The 22,545-nt window shown below is 41.7% G+C and overlaps 2 protein-coding genes across 2 annotated transcripts in view; one reads left to right on the forward strand and one right to left on the reverse strand.

The window, feature by feature from the left end:
* Nucleotides 1-22,545, forward strand: part of ACSBG1 (acyl-CoA synthetase bubblegum family member 1) — a 110,858-nt gene that overhangs the window by 37,657 nt on the left and 50,656 nt on the right. Inside the window, exons 13-15 of the mRNA XM_080396355.1 lie at nucleotides 122-368; nucleotides 1,657-1,729; nucleotides 2,516-2,627. Of these exons, the coding sequence (XP_080252481.1) occupies nucleotides 122-368; nucleotides 1,657-1,729; nucleotides 2,516-2,627 (432 nt within the window). The remainder of the gene's footprint in view (nucleotides 1-121; nucleotides 369-1,656; nucleotides 1,730-2,515; nucleotides 2,628-22,545) is intronic.
* Nucleotides 2,834-16,290, reverse strand: IDH3A (isocitrate dehydrogenase (NAD(+)) 3 catalytic subunit alpha). The gene is made up of 11 exons (XM_080395616.1): nucleotides 16,156-16,290; nucleotides 14,510-14,572; nucleotides 12,631-12,714; nucleotides 11,162-11,276; nucleotides 10,415-10,602; nucleotides 10,026-10,159; nucleotides 9,253-9,355; nucleotides 9,110-9,174; nucleotides 7,005-7,089; nucleotides 6,351-6,503; nucleotides 2,834-4,478 (listed from the first exon to the last, which is right to left on the reverse strand). The coding sequence occupies exons 1-11, from the start codon at nucleotides 16,180-16,182 to the stop codon at nucleotides 4,395-4,397; spliced, it is 1,101 nt and encodes a 366-aa protein (XP_080251742.1). The 5' UTR covers nucleotides 16,183-16,290; the 3' UTR covers nucleotides 2,834-4,394.

Here is a 22,545-nt window from a genome sequence, read left to right on the forward strand (position 1 = left end):
ATGTTTGGGTGTTGATGCTGAGCCTTCTTGATTCTTACTAGTCAGGGACGACCTGATCAGAAAAACATTTCCTGCCTTGTAAGAGTGAGCAATTGATGATTCACTTCATCTGGTATTTTAGAGTGTGCTGGACCCAGATACATCCGATCCTACTGACATTCTCACTGAGCAAGCTAGAGACTTCTGCCAGAAGACTGGGAGTAAAGCCACCAAAGTATCAGAGATTGTAGCTACAAGAGACCAGGCGATCTACCAGGCCATTCAGGAGGGAATCAACAAAGTCAACATGAACGCTACCAACAGGGTGCATTGTATTCAAAAATGGCTAGTCCTGCCCAGAGATTTTTCCATTTCTGGGGGAGAACTAGGTAAGATTTACTATTTATATTGAGGTATACAGACAGTAAAGAGGCTGCTGATCTAAGAGTATTCAAATACAGTTTTGTATGTCAAATGCTGGGTACCACTGCTGGAGGGGAAGGAAAAAACCCATTAGGCAGTATATGTTAACGCACAGAAAAATCAGAGGGTTTGCTGTGTATGTATGTATTGGTCTGTGTTCATTTACAAGTACAGCTCTGGTTAAATTTCAGATTGTTTGGGCAATTAAATAATCAATTCTGGTTAATTCCTTGTGCATTATGGTATTGGTTATCTCCAGTAATAACGCTGTCTTACAAATGGGGCTCATTACCCCAGGTGCAGAGAGCCAGTCTCACGCACAGAGCCAAGACAGCCTCTATTGCATGGCGGCGCGGAGATGGGTGCTAGGTGGCAACCCACCCAGGCAGCACGCCTCTTCAGCCTGGTAAAACTGCTCACAATTAGGTTCCCTCACAGCTAGTTCTCGCTGGTTCTTACCAGCCTGGTCTCCATTTAAAGGTACAATGTACTTTTTTTTTTTTTTCCTCACCTTTCTGTGGGGAGGGGGCTTTGAACAAGTAGGAGGCTCTCTTTGCTTGAGGGTGGATCTTTTAGTGTGCTGATTAGGGTAGTTCACATATAGCTCAAGCAATTTTCTGTTTGGTCTCATACACCATTTGTCTCTTCTGAACTTATCTTCTAATGACCCACCCTGACATATCTATGGTATCCATTCCTTTCCCAAGGCCATGTTTTGTTAACTATTTGTGACATCTTCTATTTTTCAAATTCTTTCTTGTTTTTCTGTTTTATATATATATATATACACACACATACTTTGTCTAAATTTCGAGTTTGATCTAATACTGAGCTGGTTGACTACAATATTGAAAATTTCTTGTTTTTTTGTTTTTTTTTAAAAAAAAAAAGCTGCAAGACAGTGAGTGAAAGTGAAAGCCTGCCCACAGAGCCCCAAGCACATTACCAGGCTCTTTGAATAAACTGGGAATTGTTTAAAAGCTTTCAAAACCATCATCCTTTTAATTATTTTTAATGAAAGTACTAGTAGTAGGTCATCACCCTTTTACCTGCAGCTCCCTTTGAAGTCCTCTTGCTTATGTGGAGGCAACTTTACATACCATGCTTGCTTCTCACTTTTAGCAGGTTTCTACACTGAGTGGGAGAAGTTTTTCCAAACAAGCTCTTCAATAGAAAATCTTAAGAATCAAAGCTCAAACAGAGTAGGAATTTTTGTTCCTATTTCTGCTTTTGTGACTCCCTCTCTCTTTTAAGGTCCGACAATGAAGCTAAAACGGCTCACTGTGCTTGAGAAATACAGAAGTGAAGTAGACTCCTTCTATGAAGAGTAAGAAGTCTTTTGTTCAAGTATTAAGACCTGTGAGCTAAAAAACCTATTTCCTAATCAAAGCATTAACGAAGATTTATGCTCGTTTTGATTTTGTAGTCTATTGAACTGAACCACTAGAAAACTGCTGTGTCAATTTAGTTGTTCCTGATACTCACCTGATGGTTTGTCCTTTTTACAGAAGCATCTATGCAGCGTGTCCATTTTCTAATACTGTTTTTACTTTGACCTACATGATTCAGATTAAAAACATTCTTTTGTGTTGCATAAAGCAGGTATAACAAATTAATTCTTCTAAACTGAAACAGATTTTTTTTTTATATAGCGATCTTTTTTGTTGTTGTTTCTTCTACAGGATGGTGCCTGTAGCTCATGATATATTTTGGTAGATCAGTAGTTAGCAGTACTGCTTAGTGAGACTGACACCACTCCAATAATAATTATTTAAAAAAAAACAAACACAAAAGGGCTGGTTTTCTTCCTCTCCCAGGGAAGAGTTTCTTTTTGTTCACTAACAAATTTCACAATCTAAAGACACTCCTCTTCTGTTTTTACAGTGGCTAGAATTCAGACTTTTGTGAAAACAGCAGCTCATAGTTTCTTAAATCCATGTTGATTGCTCCTAAAAACAAATAATCAAAAAAGGTGGGGGAATAGTTCATTAAGACTGGAAGACATAATGTAGCTCTCACATTAAAGCGCTCTCAGAACAGAAACATCTTTGAAATTGTTTACAGCACTTTTAAGCAAAAGAGTTTAGAAGTAACGTTTGTTTGCATGTTTCAGTATTCAGGTTGTACCAGTTCTGACAGACGTGAGCTGCAGGTCTTCCCCATATGGAAAAATTAATCATTATGTGAAGGACATACGTGACAGAAAGTGGTCTAAAGTGTTTGTGGTTGGTGAGTTACAATAGCCAGGCAGGCTACAGCCACTGTTCTCGATCAAAAAACTCATGTAGGACTGGATGTTGTTTCCATGAAATTTCCATTACCAGTCTTAACGCATTTTACAGACTTAAGATTTGTTGCAAGTACCAAGAATCAGCTCAATACACAAAAGATGATAGCAGCCTAGGATTAAAAAAAACCAAAACAAGCAACAGGACTTTGAAAAGTTTATTTTTCCCCATTTTGTGCGCAATGGTAATTCAGAAGTTCTTCAACAATATTAATCTAAGAAACAAGGAAGCAGCAGCTTGTAAAACACGGAAAGAAACGTTGCCCTATTCACCAAAAGCAGAGTGCGTGAGGAGTAAAGCTCACTGTCCCTCCTCCAACATGTTGTTAGACCGTATAAAAAAGCTGGGATGCTTACTTTATAGAGTGGCACTGGAAGCTGTTACTCAAAATTGATTTTACTTCTGAAACAACCAGCCTCAACAATCTTAATAGAAAGTCACGAAGTGGAGTAGTATCTATTAATAGAATGGAGCATTAAGAAGCCTGGTTCTGGCAGGAGGCATAATCCTGTGCTACAGTCATGAGTTTTAAAATACACATTCTCTTTTAGGGTATGCTGATGGAAGCATACCTTAAGACATACAGATCAGAATGGCTCACATGATCTGTATGCGATGAAGGGAAGGAAAGAGACCTGCTTTTACACCCATTGAGCTTAGCAAGCAGGGAAAAATTAGTCTCAGATCCCCTTGAATAGGGATGAAATGTATTTCTGGAACGTCGGCACCAGAGCCAAACCTTCAATCTGTCTTAATCCGTTCAGGACTAGTCCCTTACATTCAGAGTTTCTAGAATAAAATTACTAGTCGATACAGTAAGACACACTGAACACTGTGCATAAAAGTACAGCACAAAAAGCATTCTAGCAGAAGTCATGAAATATTTAGTATAAATTTGCAAAGTTAATACTTTCCCCTCAATATACGGCAGAATTAATTTTGTATGATTTACTCTCATTAGAACTCTGTTGTAAAGTGTGTTTCAGAAAGGAAAACTTCTAAGAATTATTTTGGTATACAGGTTTGGAAAATAACTTTACTTTCAACATTAATTCTCACCCCCTTGCTGGTTAATTCTTTGTGGACTTTTTAAAAATACACAAATAGATAAATATCTAGAATTTTTTATTTCTTTATTCATGCCCTTGGAGGGCAAGGATGTATTTCATGAATCACCAGAGTATCGAAAGTGGTTTTTTCATAGTTTTTAACATGAAATTGCTATTTTAAGTTATTTTATACCCGTTTCTGTTTATGAAGGTCATCTTGTGCTATTGTTAGGCTGAAAACCTATCTTTTGAATTTCAGTGAGATCAATAAAGTAGGTTTTAACCATTAAGGTGCTTTTACATTTCACCAACTCTGTTACTGGTTTATTTGCATAATTTTTCTTTGTGGAAAGTAAAAACCTCTAGTTGAAATGGAAAATGGTAGACAGTTATAGTGGCAACAGAAGAATTCACTTACATAAAAATATTCACCAGATAGAAAAAAAAATAAATAAGCATTTTAAAAGTCCACTGAGAGCAGGCACAAGCATCCTTTGTAGCCATTTGGACTAAATTTATTAATGGAGAGGCCCTAACTAAAAAGTTTGCTCTCTGAAGAGACAAGCAAACTATATGCATATGGATGTCAGGTTACATACAGTGTACTTTGTGTGACCCATCCTTTTGGAGTTCTTACAAGTAGTACAAGAAAAGTTTAGTCTGTGTCCTGTACTCTGCGGCAGATCTCCTCTGTGAATTCCGAACACTTGGCGCTACCTCCCAAATCTTTGGTCAAGACCTGAAAGAAAAAAAAATAGTATTACTAAAATGCTTTACAGGGCTAGTCTCATCTCTGAACAATTCTGTATATTCTTCTTACATGTTGTGTATGGAAACTAAATAGGGGTGAGAAGGAATACATCGGGTTTGAGTTTTTCCGCTTCCCATAGAGCCCTCCTCAGTAAGGTCTATGCAGACTGAACAGGTAGAGAAAATCCGAGTATGAACATTAAGTATTGTTTTAGCAGATTTCAACATGATTTTATCTTAACTACAGGAAGGCATGTTTGGCCAAAGCTCTGCAAATTCCCTTGGCCACTTGATGGTGTAACTACCTGTGAAGTATAAGTTTTCAATAAGAAGTCTGTGCTTTGGAAGTAAAATTCATGTATGATGCACGCAGAGGCAACTAATTGAGAGTAATTCCGTAAGGTTTTGGGGGTTTGGTTTTGTTTTTTTTAAAAGGAAACCCACACAGAAAAAGCACGCATAGGTCTTAATGCTGCATGTTAACAGTTCTTTAAGTTTGCTTAGTTTAGTTAAGAGATGGAAAAATGCGGAGTTAAAACTTTTTCATCAGATACAAGTCCTGTTTGGCAGCATGAAGACAGTAAAATAAAAAAAGTAAGTGGGCAACACTGCTTGTCCAACCTAGCTAAAATAAAGCAGTCTAGGAGGTAATTTTAAAAAAAACATTAGTTTTTCCCTTTCATGACACACAGAGAGATCTTAATTAAATGGCAGGGGTGGGGGAAGGGAGGAAAGGGAGAAAGAGCAAGCAGGAGCGGCAATCAAGGTTACTATTTCAGGATCTTGTAATTTTAACTGCATTATGCTTTTTTGAATTGAGAAATATTCTCTCCATTATCAGCATACAATCACAACGCTGTAAGTAACTAGTAAACAAGTAGCCGTGTCACAAAACTTGCACTATGTTATCTTCATAAAATTACTGACCTGAAGATGGAGGATTTCAATTCCAGGAAAACTTTACAGGAGCACCTCTTTATTCACTTGTAAGTTTAGATTATTTTTAACTGGCTCCTACACACAGTAAGATAGCTGCAAACAGACCGCTTATGAAATGATGACAGCTTTTTGTTTAAGCATGCTTGTTACTTTTAATTACAAAGCAGCTTCTTACGCTCCTGCTCAAGATAACTGAACCAGTACAGCTAACTGCTATGCACTCTTCAGTACCTTTCCAGTTATGTTTTGAAAAGGTGGATGTCAAAGTAGCTGAGTGAACCAGTAACATTAGGAGCAGATATTCAAGTCAGGCTTCAGAGTGTAAGCCCCCGAGAATATCCCATTTGGGTCTTGAATCTGGAACCGCTTACTGCCAAGGAGAAATCATAAAATCTTAAAGGAAAAAAGTAAACGCTGGATAAAACCAATTCTTTTGTAGTCCAAAAAGGAGTGAAAGTAGTTAGGAGGAAAAAAAGAAAATAACCAACCTGAAAAAACAGGAGCAGAAGTATTAAAGTTAGGACTGAAATGCTATAAACAAAGTGGATGATTAAGCCTGTGAAAGGCAAGTAAGCATCCTTCACTTCAGGATCCAGATGTAAATACATATGCTTTGTATCCTCTAATCCCCTTCATGAAAAAGATGTCCGGTTCTAGCTTTTAGAATTAACAAAGCTGTGGAAATGTAAGACGAGCATTACTGAGACACAACAAATGCCACAGCCTGTCCTTAGTACTGAGCTGGGCAGATCTAATACCACCAAAGATAATGTAATTGCTATCAGAGGACAGTGGCACTGCTCATGCGTCAGGCCAGCACAGCAGGTCATCCACTGTTCTGGTGTTAATGTTCTAAGTTAATTTTTGCTGCGATAGGACATGATTTTAACTCACTGCGTTTATTTGCACACCCTCATATTACCTTTCCATCTTTGATTGTATCAAAGCAAGCGGTCTCAATTTTTGTGGCATGTTTGTGTAGTCCCATGTGACGCAACATCATTACAGCACTCAGAAGAAGGGCAGTTGGATTTGCCAAGTCTTTTCCTGCAATGTCTGGTGCCGTTCCATGAACCTAGAAATGAAAGTGAATCTACCTGTTACCATGTCAATATGCTGACTAAAATGTCCTAGGCAATTCAAGTGCACGTAAGTAACTTGAAACATACTCCTCACGCACAAGCATGTTAAAATAGGAGTTCCTGCACTATTGTAATACAGTTACTGGAAAGGAGACGGGAAATGCCAGACCAGTTCAGTTCAAAGGCATCAGAAAGTGGGAACTAGGTCACCTAGTATCTCCAGTTATGCACCTCAAGTTCTATTTCACAGAGGGTATTTCTCTTACGAAAAAGAGGGGAATAAAAGCGTCAGTAAAAGGACATGCGAAAAACTACGTTCAACTAGTCTCTCTGGGTAAAGCTTCAGTGTCTTCACAGTAAAAAAAAAAAAAACACAACAGTTTTACAGAGAACTTTGTTAAATGACAGCCACATCATATGTCATGGGAAAGTTTTACATTCTCAGGTTCAGGCAAAGTAGTTATTACTACTATACCTCACATAAGAAGACATACCGATTCAAAAATTGCAACTCCGTTAGCACCAATATTTCCACTTGGTGTTACTCCAAGACCCCCAATTAGGCCAGCACACAAGTCACTGGAAAAAAAACGAACACCATCAAACAGAAAAACCCACAAGTTTTTCTATATACAGTTGCCTCACTGCAAGGTATACAGTGTTTTTGTTTCTCATTTTATGGCAACAGTAACTTATTTTATATACCCATACAGTCTGAGAATAATATTGGGAAAGAGCAGGTGCTGTTAGCCACTTGTAGTCCACTAGAACAATTGAAACTGTGTAGAACTACTAGTAGAAGACAATTTAATAAAGGAAAATCAAAAGGAAATTCCAAATACTACAATAAAGCTGATTAAGACACAGGCACTCAAAGACAAAAGGTTGTCTTTAAGATTAAGACAAAAAGTACTCAAAGCACAGAGTATGTGTATTGTCAAAAGTCCCAAAAACTAGCAAAAACTGTAATGTACAGTTCCCTGTAACTATTCACAAGTTTTAATTTCCTCCAAAGAGGCCACAGAACTACTTTTCTTATGTGAAGTCCTTCTAAAAAGCATGGAAGATTTTGCTCAGGTACATGACTAGTAGTTGTAATGTTTATTGCATGTAGCTTAAGGAACACGTTCCAAGTGACACTAGACTAGCTTTCCCCCTCTCTCCTGAACAGCCCACAAGTCACAAGTCTGACATTAGCAGATCATCAAACATAAACAATTTGCATTTGTTTTCCCCCAAAATTAACATGGGGAAGGACAAACCAACTGTGCCTATCGTCATCGCTGTACCCTCAAAGCTGAACGTACCGATAAACAAGGCTCTTAAAAGTCTGATATTTTAGTGTAGTGTTTTGTTGCTACAACTTAGCTAATCAAGGACTAACAAGTAGAAAAGTTTGGATGACCTTGCAGAACAGTATTTTAAGTTTAAGCTAAAATAAACTGATTAGCTTTGGTTGTATAGAGTCTGGGGGGGAAAAGTGGATACAGTCTACATTTGTCGCTGTAGGTATTCAATGGTTCAAGGTAAGGGATTTCCTTCTGTGCCTATTCAGTCCAAGAGACCTGGTAGGCATTATGGTCACACTTCAAAAATCTGTTTTAGTTAACAACCTAACAGCTGCTGCGAGGGCCCTACGGACTCCTCTACCAACTCTGAAAGCAAGAAGCATTAGCTGGAGTCTAGTTTTTCTTAGAGACCAAGAGCCTCACCATAGACAGTGCAATTTTAAGAAAAGCTCAACAAGCATTTCTTCTTACACATGCGCTACCTTTACATTTATTATCTGTACAAAGCCAGGAGATGGATTCTAAGATTTAAATAGTCATTGAACTTTGAAATATATTCTGATTCAGGCTGTTTTCTCAACCTCTCCTTAGAAGTGCAAGGAGAAGCAGTGTTTTTTTCACACTTACAGGTTCGCGTTAAGATACTCAATTAAATACTGTGTGTAAAATTAAATTTACTCTACCTAAACATTTTACAGAATGGAAAATGTGTGCTGATGGATTTTGCCATCAAGAACCTCTAGTATTAATGTTACTCAAATATGAAATTTAATTTGAAGATGAGGGAAAAAATACAATACATAAAACAAGCACTGGTAGGATACCAAGAAGCCACCTGTGTCATTCTTCAGTGACTCTGCAGACCCATTTAACTGTAAGCCTAGCTTGCTGTAAACATCATGGTCCTACAGTTATCTTGCACAATCATTTCACCGCTAAGATTAGAATTTTTTTTCTCCAATATCTAACTAAGCATTCTTTATTACAATTTAAGCCATTAAATTCTTCACATATTTGGAGAAATAGCTCTTCTGCCCCACCTGAACAATATTCATAGCCTCCATAAGCAGAAACTTTTTTTTTTAAAAAAATAAGAAGCACATTCTCATCATCTAGCCCCTCCCAACAATGTACTAATAATTGCAGGGTAACAATGTCATCCTTTCTTCCCATTTAAAGTCTAATTTATAAAGTTTTAAATTCTGAATGCAGAAAATCATCACCCATCTGGCTGTGTATAACCTGAGTAACTGTCTGGAACGTTAACAGTATTTTACATGTTGGGTTAGTTTAAATTAAAACCTCCATACCTGAGGATGTCACCATACAAGTTCGGCATAACAAGCACATCAAATTGTGATGGATCTTGAACCATCTAGAAAGAAGTATATTCTCATTAAGGTTAAGAATTTAAACTAAAAAATAACCACAATTAAAACATATAAATACTCACATTCAGGCACACAGTATCCAGATACATTTCATTAAATTTAATATCTTTACAGTTTTCTGCTGCCTCCCTGCATTTCCTCAAGAAAAGCCCATCGGACATTCTCCTGCAATTAAATAAGCAAAAGAATACTGCAGTTACTGTAAGCAAGCAGTACTGAAGATAAAGAAAACTGCATGCAACACAATATTACATAAAAATATGAAGAGTGCAGAAACTTAATTTGTGACTCATCATCCCTTATGTTAAATACAAACGATATTTAAATTATATTACAATCAGAGAAGTTATGCCTTTTACATTTCCTCCTAAAATATTTTTGTATCAGTAGTTTAACAGACATACATTAATTCTCAGAATGACTCGTATTCATTTACTAAAGGCTTACAGGTGATGTCAGGTAATATCACACATGTTATGACTCAGTTCAATATAAAGTGGCTTGGAAGCTGGAAAAGACACTAGCCATTTTCACCCTCAGTTTTTAAATACATTTTCCTAGTTTAAGACTACTTTTAGAATAAGAGCTTTGCAAGGAAAGTCAAAGGATTACTACAAACTTAGTAATAAAAACATTAGTATGTAATTATTATAGCCCTATCAATACTGGGTCAGTATTGTCCATTTTACTTAGGAGGAGTCTACTTTACTAATCTCCCATTTTACTTACTCCCAGTAGCATCAACAGAAGTTATACACTTAAGGAATATTTAAAAAGTTATTTATAATTAAATGCATATTACTATTTGTTGTTCTCCTCAAAAGCGTCAACGTACATAATATTTGCCTTGTGCACAGCAGTAACATGGCTTCTCTGATTATTTCTGGCGTACTCAAAAGCAAATTCTGCAATACGCTTGCTAGCTGCTTCTGTGATCAGCTTGATACTTTGCACAACACCTTCAACAATCTGAAAGACAGTAGTTGCATTATTAGTAAAACCTAAGCTTGTTTTTCAAGTCGGTAGTACGAACGTTTAGGATAAAGTAGTAGAATTCTGAGTGAGGCCATCTCAACAATGCATTTCACAATAAAATAACTATTTTATGGGTAGCAAACAAAAAACACCACCCAACCTCTTAGTACTACGCCACTGAGACGGGCAAAGTTACCGTTCATGAAACACAGAAAACCCGCCAGAAACCCAACAGTTCCAGCAACATACCACATGCTCAATTCCACTGTATTCGCCTTCTGTGTTCTCTCTGATTGTGACGATGTTCACGTCTGTATATGGGGTTTTGTACCCTTCAATTGAAACGCAGGGACGTACGTTTGCATAAAGGTCAAAGGTTTTACGCAGAAGCAGATTCATTGATGGATGCCCTGCAGCAATTGGGGTCTTTAGAGGCCCTGAAGAAAAAAAAAAAAAAAAAAAGAAAGAAAATTGTAAGAATGAGTAAGAAGATAACCCCCACCATGAATTTTAGAGTTGCAACCCTAGGTAAAGTGGTACTCCTGACAGCGACTCTCCAAATTCCTATTCAACCCTTATGCTGAAACGCCATGGGAATTCTCTGTGCTATTAAGTGATGCTGATCAGCTGTTAAAAGGCCAAACTACAACTCTTACATGGAACAGGAGTTTTGACAAAACGTCTTCACTGAAAACAACATAAAGAGATACTATTCATTAGGAACCTAGTTATCGCATACCATTGTGTAGCAACAGTATTAGAAATGCATTCTGCACAGCCCAAAGGTCGGTATGGCGTAATACCTGCCTTTAATGCATTTCCTAGATCTATGAGTTACGGCTTTGAAATGAAAGGCTGTTTTAAGATTACAGAAGACTACCTGACAGGCTGTCCCCTGTAATTAGCAATTTTATTGTGCTACAGATGAAGGACTTTAAATTAGACTGACAATAAAACGAACAGTATTTAGTATCTTTGTATTAACCCTTACAGTACCTTTTAATCCCATTTTGTTTTTATCCATGGATTCTTTGGCATCTGGAGGTATCATCCACTTCCCTCCTGGTCCTTGGATAGCCGTAACATTCCTCTCTTCCCACTGAATAGGAGCCTGAACACATTTACTCTATGTTAACTTAAACATCAAGACTTTTGCTTCAAGTTTTAACTTCCCTTACACAAAAAGATGCATAAGGAATTTTTTTCCAAGCTTTCCCAAACAATTTTTCTCTGGTGACTGCAAGCAAGCATGAGATATTTGAACTCAGAAATAAACAATTTTTTAAAAATGTGATTAGGTAAGTGAAAATGAAATACTATGAGCAACATACCGTCATAAACTTGAATACCACAATGCCTCCCTAGGCAACATACACACAGAATTTGTGAGAACTGCAATATACATGCTACTTCTTTCAAGCACTTAAGAGCTGTTGAGTTCCTCGTATGCAAGAGACAAGATAATTGAAAACTGAACTCGCCGAGAACTCATCATCTGTACTGCCTGTGAGACAGTACATAACACAGATAATATATCTGTTATCTAACTGAAAACCTGCAAGTGTTCCACAGTGCCTTCTGAATTCGCATTCACTATGGGCATCTTGTAAGTGGAGGCAGGCTGCCACTCACTCATCTCACAGCAAGGACGATAAAGGCAAAGATACAAGGCTTTTCACAAGCAAACAGAACCAATCAAAGCATAACATACTAGACAATCCCCTTTAAAACAAACCAATCTGATTAAGCATTGCAAACATGCACTCACTCCCAAACGTAGGTTTTATTCGTCCACACCTCCTGCTTGACTCCCCAGAAACAACCAAAACTACTGTAAGATTTTCATACATAGGTAAAGAGAACGTCTAAGTCAGACAGTTGTCATAGAAAAGGAACGTGCCTCGGTGCTGTTACTAACACGGAACAATTTAACACACATCTTTCCTGAAAAGCTGTATTTCCTTTCAAGGAAACTTGACAAATTCTGGTGAAGTTCCTCAGACAGGCAGTAAAACAGTTCTTGGATATATTCAGTTTTCGTATCACTTAAGTGAACGTGTTTGGCAGTGCGGCAGTTTGATTTCTAAGAATAAGCCAGTCCTTTCACACACACTTTCATCTGCACTGGAAGTCATAAAGAATGAAAGAACATCCTCTACCAGTTGCTCAGGGTTGCTACATCAACAAGATGATTACACATGATATATTGAGTTCCTACTGCCAAAAATTAAACACGGCATTTGCTCTCAACTCTGCTCCTCTGCCAGCTGACAGTTTCAAGTCCTGCCTCGATATCACAGTCCGATCTTTTATTAGCTGAAGCTTCAGACTCTGTCTGTTGTTAAGAAGTTTCAATAGCTTAAACATGACTTGCTCTTTTGGAAGTTAAAGAGAAAACATTTATTAATACTTGTTGTTGTTATAGTTAAATTTACAACGCTTACAGCAAGACAAATATGACTTACTTTGGCAGCATCAAAGATCTTCATGACAGCAGCAGAAATCTCAGGTCCTATGCCATCTCCTGGGATTAAAGTTACTGTTTGTACCTAGGTAAAAAAATACCAGTACTGCTACAAATGAATGTTTGTTTTCTACATAGAAAACATTTTCTTGTGTTGTAGGAACCAAGTAACTACTAGAAAAGAGCGGAAAGTTTCAGTTGCCAAATATTCACTATAAAGAACAGCAGTACTGGACAGAAGTGAGAACGATGAGCTTGCTTTCAAAGGGAGCGTGCAAATACTTTGAGAGAATTGTTTAAAAATCTGCCTGCATTCAGATTTCAAAACACAGAGGTTTAACCTGAAAGGCAGGTTCCTGCCCAGCGCTCTTTGAAATGAATGATCTCAGTATGCTTTCTTCTTAAAATGTGGTGAGGAGCTAATATTACCTAGTTATGGCTTGGTTACCCATACGTCTCCAATATGTATCGACATGCTGCGTAATACTGACACATGGTAGAAAAGATTAAACTTATGAAAAGCTATATTCACCTTAGAAAAAAAGATCTAATGCATATCTAAACATCTCAGGTGACTTCCTAAAAATCTCAGGCTGATTTTTAACAATACCAAGTTCTTTTCTTCCCATAATGTTCTCAGTCTTGTTTCTTTCATCATCACCAAAGAGATGAAATAAATTGCATAGCCCAGGCTCACTGAATAACAAGGGAAGAAAGTGTGCTGCTTTGGTTAAAAAAAAATAATTATGATCACTATTCTAATCGTACATGCCCCAGCTCTTTTTGTTTTACTTAAGGATTTCAAATAATTCTGCAAGCGCTCATTATTACCTACACAAAAGGCAGCTCAGATACAGCATTATTTGCAAAACCTCAGTTAGAAGCAACTCACAAGATACGCTGCTATCCTTCCCCATACAAAATGTTCAGAATTTCAATATGTATTGACTGATTTTTTTAACTGCTTTGAGCCAAGCAAATTCACTGTGCACAACAAAAGAGGCAGAGCTTCAGATGACAGAACACTGCTGTTAAGCAAGCACAGAACCAGTGGAATGCCTCAAGGTTAGTTCTGTGCTCTCTTGTTGCTTCACAGCATGGCAGGACCCCACCTGAGACACAGAATGTTTCATCTGGAACAGTAATGTGGTGTAAACAGACCCCGAGGCACCTCACCTAAATCTTTTTATGCTGTATGAGTGACCCTTCAGTTTCTTTTCTAGCTGTTCTACAAACCTTATAATTAAAAGCCACAGTTCCACTTTAAAATTAAGTCCTGCTTAAGGGTGCATGCAGCGGTGCTGAGCCCTGCTTCTGCCCAAGCAGTTTTTAAAGCCGCCTTCAGTGAAGAAAACAAAAGGCCCGTGGGCGCTGCAAACACACACACCTAAGGAAGGTAAAACATCCACAAAGGAAATACACAATCAGTGTCTAAAATACTTTAAAGAGGGCATTGAAAAGGCAGAACTTTAGATGCAAGGTATTCTAAAAGCAGCAGTAAAATAAATCTAGTGCAATCTTGGCAGCAAGCCTGCAAAATAAAGAAAATGAGAAGGTTCTCAACAACTTTGCCCAGTATTTGCCCATTTCCAGCTGAGTTGCAGAAGACTGGCTTATGTCCGTATTTTGTGAAAAGCATTCATGCCACTTCTACCTTTTGCTACAGCCCTTTGTGTTATCGCTTATGCTTTAAGATGCAATTGCCGAAGACAGCAATTAAACCAATATAAAATCAGCATGGCATTAAAGGCATGTATGCTCACTTATTTAGGCCTTATTTTTTGAGAACGTAAAAACAACAGCAACCTTACAAAAGCCAATTTTGGAACCCCTTTCTTGAGAAACTTCTTAAAAGAAAAAGATGGTACTATTATACTCACAGCACTACCAAAACTTCTGGTCACCTGTTTTTGGTTTTTGAAAGCACCTAACAAACGAGAAACCTGCAAGAATATAAAACAAAAAGATACTATTTTACTATGCAAGTGGGATTTAAAAAAGTTAGTAATATTGAAGCAAATCTGCATTTTAAAATCATATCACTTTAAGCTTCCTATCTTAGACTAGTAATGAAACGAGTAAGTAACGCTTTGCCAAGTTGCTCTCTAACATTCTGGGTACTGACACCTCAGGTGGATATTCTTAGCACGAGGTCAGCCCAGGCCAGCCACCTGTGCCCTGCAGCGTGCCACACACTCCCCGCCTTGCCCGGGGGTGTGGGGAAGGCACTGCACAGTGACCCCAGTCCTTACACACCGCACACGGGACGTAAGGATGCAGTAACTCCTAAGGAGACTATATGCAAAGGATTAAGATTCGTGGAAAGCAAAGGGAAAAATCGAACACTTTCACCAAGGGTTGGGTGGACAGCATCTTTACATGTTTTTAGCTAATGTTTCCAAAACTTCTTTGCATTGGTGCCACTTCTTCCACTCCAACTCTGGTGCATTTTGTTCTTCCACCTCTGTAGCTTTTGCAGCGTTGCCTCCTGCATGCCCGACGGTTTTTTAAACGCCCAAACGGAATGCGCATTAAAGACAAAATTCATCACAGCGACCGGTCCCCACAGCGTAGTTAGAGGATATTCCCAGCTATCTGCGGCTCCCAAAGCCGGGACCCCTCCCCCCGCGCCCGTGCCGCCACGGGCAGACCCCCGCGAGGTGGACACGAAAGGGCAGCAGGAGCGCAGCCGCCCCCCGGCTCCCCTCCCTCGGGGGTCTCAGCCCTCTGTGGCTTCAGCCCGCAGCCCCGCCCCGCTGCAACGGCACCGCGGGCGCGTGCGGGGCACCCGCGCCCCCCGCCCCGCCCCCACCCGCGCGGCAGCGGGGCCAGCCGGGCTCCCGGGCAGCGCAGCCACGAGCGGGTGGCGAGGCGCGCCGGGGGCCAGGGCACTTCGGGCAGGAGGTGGGCTTACTAGGCGTTTACAAGGCACTTACGCCAGGAGGTAAGGTTCCTTCAGACCCAACGTGAGCCACACAAGGTCACCGCACCGGGCGAGCAAGGCCTGCCGCCGCCAGCCGCGTAACGGGCCGCGCAGCGCCGGCTCCGCGTACGACAGTCCCGGGAAGGGCCCGGCCCGCACCCCCGCATCCCGCAGCGGCCGGGCCCGGCCGAACCCGCCCCTTCGGACACTGCTGGGATCCATTAACCTTCGCGGCTCCCGCCGCACTCGCGTGGCAGCGGCGCCCCCCCGGCGGGCCGTCACTTCAGGCCCAAGAGGAACGTCGCGTACCCGCGGCGGGCCCGGGGCCCCGGCTGCGCGCCCCAGTGGGCCCGGTGACTGCCGGGCCGAACCGCCCCCCGGGCCGCCGCCGGGCCCCGCCGCGGGCTGCAGCACCCCCGGGGGTTGAGACCCCGCCGCCCGCCTGCGGCCCTGCGCCCGCCCGGCAGCGCTGCCCGGGCCCGGCGGCATCGCGACCTTGCGGGCGGCCCCGAGCCGCCGCCGCCACGGCCAAGGTCACCCCGGCGACCGCCCGCGCCGAGCGCTGCGGGAAGGGGCTCGCCCCCGCCCCTCCCCCTCCGTTACCGTCGGCATCCACGCAGCTGCGGCCATGATGCGCGCGGGCACCGCGGCTCCTTCAGGCCCGGAACGCCCGCGCCCGCCTCGAGACCGGAACCGGCGCGCGGGGAGCGGCACGCCCCCCCCGGCCCCGCCCCCGCCCCGCCCCGGGGGCCCGGCGCTGCGGCAGCGGCTGCGGCAGCGCTGAGGGGCCGCCGCGTGTCCGGGGCCGCTGCGTGTCCGGGCCCCTCCCGCCGCTCGCCGCCCGTAGCGGGGCCGCCCCCTCCCCCCGCGCTCGGCCCCCGCCCCGCTGAGGTACCGCGGCCCCGCCGTGCCCCCGGCCCGGCCCGGCCGCCCCGTGCGAGGCGGCGGAGGCGCTGCCGCCGCAGCGGGGCCTGAGGCGCCGAGGAGCGCGGGCGGGGGGCGCCGCGGGCCGGGGCCGACGAGCCCAGCAGCGGGCCCCGGGAGGTGCCAGTGGGCACTGGCGGGAGCGGCCTCCGGTTCCGAGGCGTTTGGTGGTTTGATGAAGCCTCGGCTCCGAGAATCGGGCCCTTTGCAGGAAGAAACCGGTTGGCCTTGGAGAAGCGTGAGCGGTGTTTGCAGCAGGGAAAAACAGTGCCCCACGTACCAGCCCCCACAGGCGCTGGGTTAGGGGCACTGTAAAATTCGTGTTTGCCTGAATTTCTGAGGTACTTGCCTCAGCGCTGCCACCACCGCGGGACGCGGGAGCGGGGCCATTGCCTCGTCCTGCCGACAGCCGGAGGGTGAGCTGGCACCAGGGCGCTTCGAGCTCAGGCCCCTGGGCGTAACCGCTGCCCCTGACCTTCATCAGCTTTTCCCACCCGCGGTGGTGACGCTCCGCCACCTTCCCTAGGGCCCTCTCAGCCGGCGGCGGTGCGGGGCCCTCTCACCGCGTGGTCAGTGCCGGTGCCGGTGCTGCCGTGGCCTGCCGTGTTCTTCACTCGGTTTATCTCAGCTGTTCTGTTCTCCCGTCAAACAATTGCACAATAGCTTAGAACCTCAGCTTTGATACTGATACTGAAAAAGTCAAGTAACGAGTTAAGAGGGAAACAATACATCAGCAGCAGATTCATGAAATTATCTATCTTGATACACTTGTCCTTGCTTGACCAGACATAGCCAATAGCAATTAGTGCTGCAGTTCAGGTAAGGAAGTATACTGGGGTTTTGTCCAGAACTGCTTCTTGGTTTGAATGACGGCCTTGAAGCACTGCACATGCTTCGAGGAACAAGGCAGAAAGTCCAACACAGAGGAAGACTGATCCTTCATCTTTAAGACCCTCAGGGAAGACCACCAGGAGACAGGGTGCAAGCGCCAAGAAGGTGTTCCCTTATTTTTAACAAAGCACCACCCACTCTCAGATAGTTTGTGAATATGTAAAGACATGTAATGAGTATGTATAAGTATATAAAGTGGAAATCAGTGAAGAGACAAAGCGTGTGTGTTAGGAGGAGCGTTCCCCCACGCACCCAGTGCTGAATAAACAAATACCTGCTTAACAGTCCCTTTGGCTATTGAGTCATTTATTCAGAACTTTCCAGGCATCAATACAAAATCAAGACTGAATTTCTAAACTCAGTGGTTGCAGAGTGGTATAAAATACGGGTCATATATCCTGAAACTTTGAAATCAGAAGTCAAAAGAAAACCAAACCTACATTTAGTTTCTCACACTTCAGCAACATAAAAATTTGGGTTCTGTCTTGGTATAATTTGGTGTCAGTTTTTGGCGATAGGGTTCTCAGCTTACTTGCAGCCTTTCCATTTACTTACCTTTCTCCTGTATGTGCTGGAAAACTAAGGACTAATACTGTGTGTTCGATTTGCTCTTGACTTGAAAGTGTGAATAGAAGTTCTCAGAATTGACATTCAACAATGTATAGCATTAGCAGACCCTATTTTCTGGTGGTCGCTTGCTCTTTTTCTTTTTTATGATGGGGCATCAGAGGTGCTCACAATTTTTCCTCTGTTGAAACAGCCTACTGTGTGTATGTTTTGTTCTGTTTTTGATAATGCTTTGAATTGAGAATAGTTGCTTAGATGTTGTCTTTAATGGCAACTGTGCAGAATCCTTTTGGTTCTGATTTTCTTCTAGTAACTTTTGCTAGTTTTTCATTTTAGTCTTTAAAATCCAAATTGACCCTGCAGATATCTATTTAAAATGTTTGTATAAAATAGTTGTTTAGGTTCAAAGCTTGATCATACTTTGCACATATTGGCTCTTCTTTTGTGCCATCTTTAGTTTCCATACCTTACATGTCCTGTTCTTTGCCTTCCCCCGCACCCCCCCCTCCCCTTTTGTAAATTGAGTCTTGCTCCCATCTCACATTGACCTATGATGTTTCCAGCACACACTGGCTGAATGTTTAATGTTTTTACTGTACTGCTTCCCATGAGATGTATACTTCTATTCTACCTGTTTATTTATATTTGTTTCTTTTGCCATGATGCTTACCAAAGGACACTATTAGTGTTGATTATGTGCTATACTATGTTGATTCATGCTGTTTTCTTATGTTTTTTGACTGTATCTTATGTAATTTCTGGGTTTACACTTTGATTGTAGGTTGAGTGGAGGGAGAAATTATTTTTTCCCCATGTATTTTCAACATTATTTTGCCTAGAAAAAAGATGCCTATAGAGAGAGAGCAGTAGTTTCTTTCCACTGGTGGTCACTGTATTGAGACTCCCTATTATGAAATTCATTATATTACATTTAATCTGCTTAGGAAATAATTTTTTTTTTTTTTTTTTGTTATTTTGCCTCTGAGGCAAAGTGTTGTCTTGTGTAAAGCATCTTTAAAAAAAAGGGTTTTTACTTGATTTATTGTGGATAAATTAGGCTTAATGAAACGTAGTCAGAAATCTCCATCTTCCAAGACAGCGTATTTTATTAAGCTAGATAGATAAGATCATAAAAAACAAATTTGGCACAAGGTTTTCCTTTCTGTTTGTCTTCTTTAGCATTAAAAACTCTACAGAAAGTCCCTGCTCGTTGTAACAAATGCAACTTAGATAGTCAGCATCTTTCATCAGTTTGAGGCTGTGAGCTTTGCATCTTTCTTAATTTCTGTTTGTTCAGTCCCATGAAGCGCTCTCTTACAGGCTAGCATTTCCAGATGCATTGAGTGGGGCCTAAGCATCCTCCTCTTGGCTGTGTGCAGAAAAGCAACTTTTCTATCCACAGCAGTAGCATCAAACTGTCATTTTCACTTATTTCAGGTTTTCTGTTTTGTTATGGTTAATTTTTTATTTATAGTTTGCAGTAATAAGTAACTGTCAGAGGCAAGTTGGAACAGTTGGTGTAGCATATTACAACAGTAACTTTTGTAGCTCTGTAGCATCTTTATTTGAGGAACTCACAAGTGTTTTAATTATTTTAGTGCCACAGAATAGGTGAACATTATTTGTCATTTACCTGTGAGCAGACAAAATTGTGAATAGCTTTTGAGTAAATAAAACAAGCCCCAAAGACATTGGGGGAATTTCAACAGCGTCAGTGGAGGATAGAACTTCTCCCTTGTGGTCATTGCCAGTAGTCATTGTTCTTAGCGTACGCTTGCAGTAGGCAGGGGCCCTAATGACTTATAGAAAGTAGCACCAGAATAAATATACAGGCAGCCCTGCTAGATCAAAACTGGGGTTTTTTTGCTAACACAATGAATCTTTATGAAGAGCTAATCTGCAAGGAAACATGTACATGGGGGAGAAATTGTCGGAATACTTGATGTAATGGGCATAAAGCCTTGCAGGTTCTTTTTTCCCCAACTAAAAGCTGTAGCAAACCAACTTGAGTGGTGAAGGCAGCAGACATGCAATGTGAGTGTTACAACTGTATAGTGGATCCTCTCGTTAACAGGTAAAGTGATCTCTGTTCGCAGTAGCCTGATCTTCCCTTGATGAGGATAAGCGCTTTCATACCTAAACCTTGTCAACTTCTCACTGCGTAATTTACAGAGGCAATTTAAGGTCGTATGACCTGTTGGAGGTTGTTAAACTTCCACCTCTACTAATCAGAGCAGTCGCCTGGCGTGGTAGCTGTGGCTAGCAAGAGCTGCGAGCAGGAGGTGTCGCGCTGAAGGCGCTCGGAGCGCCGCATGGTCTGTCCCGCTCCCTGAGCAGGTCCCGGCGGCCAGAGCTGAGTGCAACCGTAGGTGGGTGTGAGGCTGTCGCAGCTGACAGCCACCTGGCTATAACACATCAATTCTGGTGTACGCGGTTGATAGTGTATTTTCTGCTCCATGAATTGAACTTTTAGAGTGGGTGAACAGTGGCTCCTTCACCATGTTCTCTGATACAATGGACAGTGTAACGGCAAGCCCGTAGTATATATACTGCTCTCCTTGGTAAACCTGATCTGCAGCTGATTGCAAGGGGTGTGCTATGTGTTTTGCTAATAGCTTAAAATCACTTGCTTTAGCAGACAGTTTAGAGAAACGGAAACACAGTGAAGTGTGACAGAAGGCTGGTACTGATAGCGTGAGGGTCAGCTCCTGCTGTGCACACAGAACAGCATCGATCTGCTGCAGTAACGTGCTGGGAGTAAGTATTGCTTCACAGCCACCAGCAAATAAAGATAAATACAAACAGATAAAAGAAGTGAAAAAGAGCAAACTGGAGAATTATCTGATCTTTGATACGTGCAAACAGATGGGAGTGAACAAGACTTTATGCGTTATACCACCTTTAAATTCTACCCAGTTAGTATAGCAAGATAATTGTGCAGTGAAGTATAATTGCCACTACAGTGTGCTTGAGAAGAGCTAGCTAGTATAGTGAAAGCCCCAATAATCAGTATTTGAATCCTCTTTTTAAAAATCTGTGCACTTCAATTTTATTTACTAATAAAAATACTCTTCAGAGCATGGAAAGAAGGATTGAAGAAACAATTTGTTTTCTGTCCATACGCTTGGTGAATTCTGTTCATTTGGTAAGCTGAGTCTTTCTTTTTAAAGCAAGAATTTGTAATTCTTTTAAAGCAATCAACTCTTTTAACCATACCAGTTTTCCTGCATCATTTCTCTACATTAGAAAAAACCCGCTGGATTTCTAATACACAAGAGAGAAGCAGAGGTGGCAGAGTGGGAAGCCGGGCCCAGAGGAATAAACGGGACCATGTCTGTGAACCTCGGGGTCTCTGGCCTGCTCAGTCACCACACCTCAGTCCTACCTGGCTGGTGCTTCCCGTGCAGCCCTTCTGCTTTTGGTTGCTGTTATTCTGATTCTAAAGACAGACACTAGCTGGTAAGCGTGACATCTAGGATACAGCAGGACCAGGCAGCCAGGAATATAAAAGCAGGTGAAAAAAGAAGAAATTAGATGTCAGTCTTTTCACTGTAAGAATAACGTTTGGTATACAGAATCACAAGATTAAAAGTTTGGAGGGCAATCCACCTCTGGTGCAAATTCACTTCTGTATAATGTCATTAAAGATAATTTGGCCATTTATATTTAATCTGATTTGCATAGACAGGCAGTTTGAATTAGGAGGTGTCTGTGAATGGAGTACTCTTTCATGCAAATCACTTGATTTAAACATTGGTGTGGCCCAACTGGGAACAGCTGCTAGCTCTTGCATCTCAGTAGCACCAGATCAGAGGTACGAAATGAGCTTAACTACGTGCGTGATCACTAAAGTGAACTATGAAGCTCATTCAGAGTTGAGGATGTGTAAGAACTTTCAGAACTGTGAAAATTCTCCATCTCAAAGGGCCCTTATGGGTTGTTGTTTTCTGATTCAAAAAAAGAATTCAAAAAAAGTGTTAAAAGAGCACTTTTAATAAATAGAAATACTGTATTTTACAGATTTGAGGTTTTTTTTTCTTCACATTCTGACTTACTTGTGGAGAGTCTTTTGGAACATAATGAGAATCCAATGCCACTGTACCTTGGGGAAAAGAAAAAATCCTAGAACACTAGTGGTAGGAACCAGAGGTCACACTGGCCATGCACCGAGCAGATTCACTTGGCTGTGGTCTGAACAGGAGCTTGCTGCTCCCTTGGGCTGCTGGTGGGTCACTCAGAGCCTGTGTTCTCCTCACTACTTAGCTTCTTCCTTCTTATTCTGAAACTGGGTTACAGTATGTTCAAATGGTAGGAGCCATTTCTTTCACTGTTAAAGCTCTGATGTTTGCTTATCACTAATAAGCCTTGTGGTGTCCATTCTCATCCCAGGCCATTTATTTTGCATAGAGGGTAATGCCTGGTGGGTTTGTAGCTCAGAACAGTGCTGGTTTGCAGCTAATCAAATCTGCATTTCTAAATGTTATGATCTAAATAAGCTGTCTCAGAACAGTCTGCAGTTTGGCACTTTCATAGTATGATTTTACTACATATCCAACTCACTTCATAGGATATTTTTACTATGTATACAGTGTATTTGCTTCCAGTATCATT

This window comes from Falco punctatus (assembly GCF_963210335.1).
Source record: "Falco punctatus genome assembly, chromosome: 7".
NCBI lineage: Eukaryota > Metazoa > Chordata > Aves > Falconiformes > Falconidae > Falco > Falco punctatus.

Bases quoted from the DNA above. Each gene is read 5' to 3' on its own strand.
- IDH3A (XM_080395616.1), bottom strand. From the start codon at position 16,182: ATGGCCGCAGCTGCGTGGATGCCGACG. The intron at 11,277-12,630 runs GTAAGTCATATT...AAATGTGTTCAG, and splicing joins AGATCTTTGATGCTGCCAAA to GCTCCTATTCAGTGGGAAGA. The intron at 9,175-9,252 runs GTGAGTATTTAT...ACTTCTTTCTAG, and splicing joins TGGATACTGTGTGCCTGAAT to ATGGTTCAAGATCCATCACA.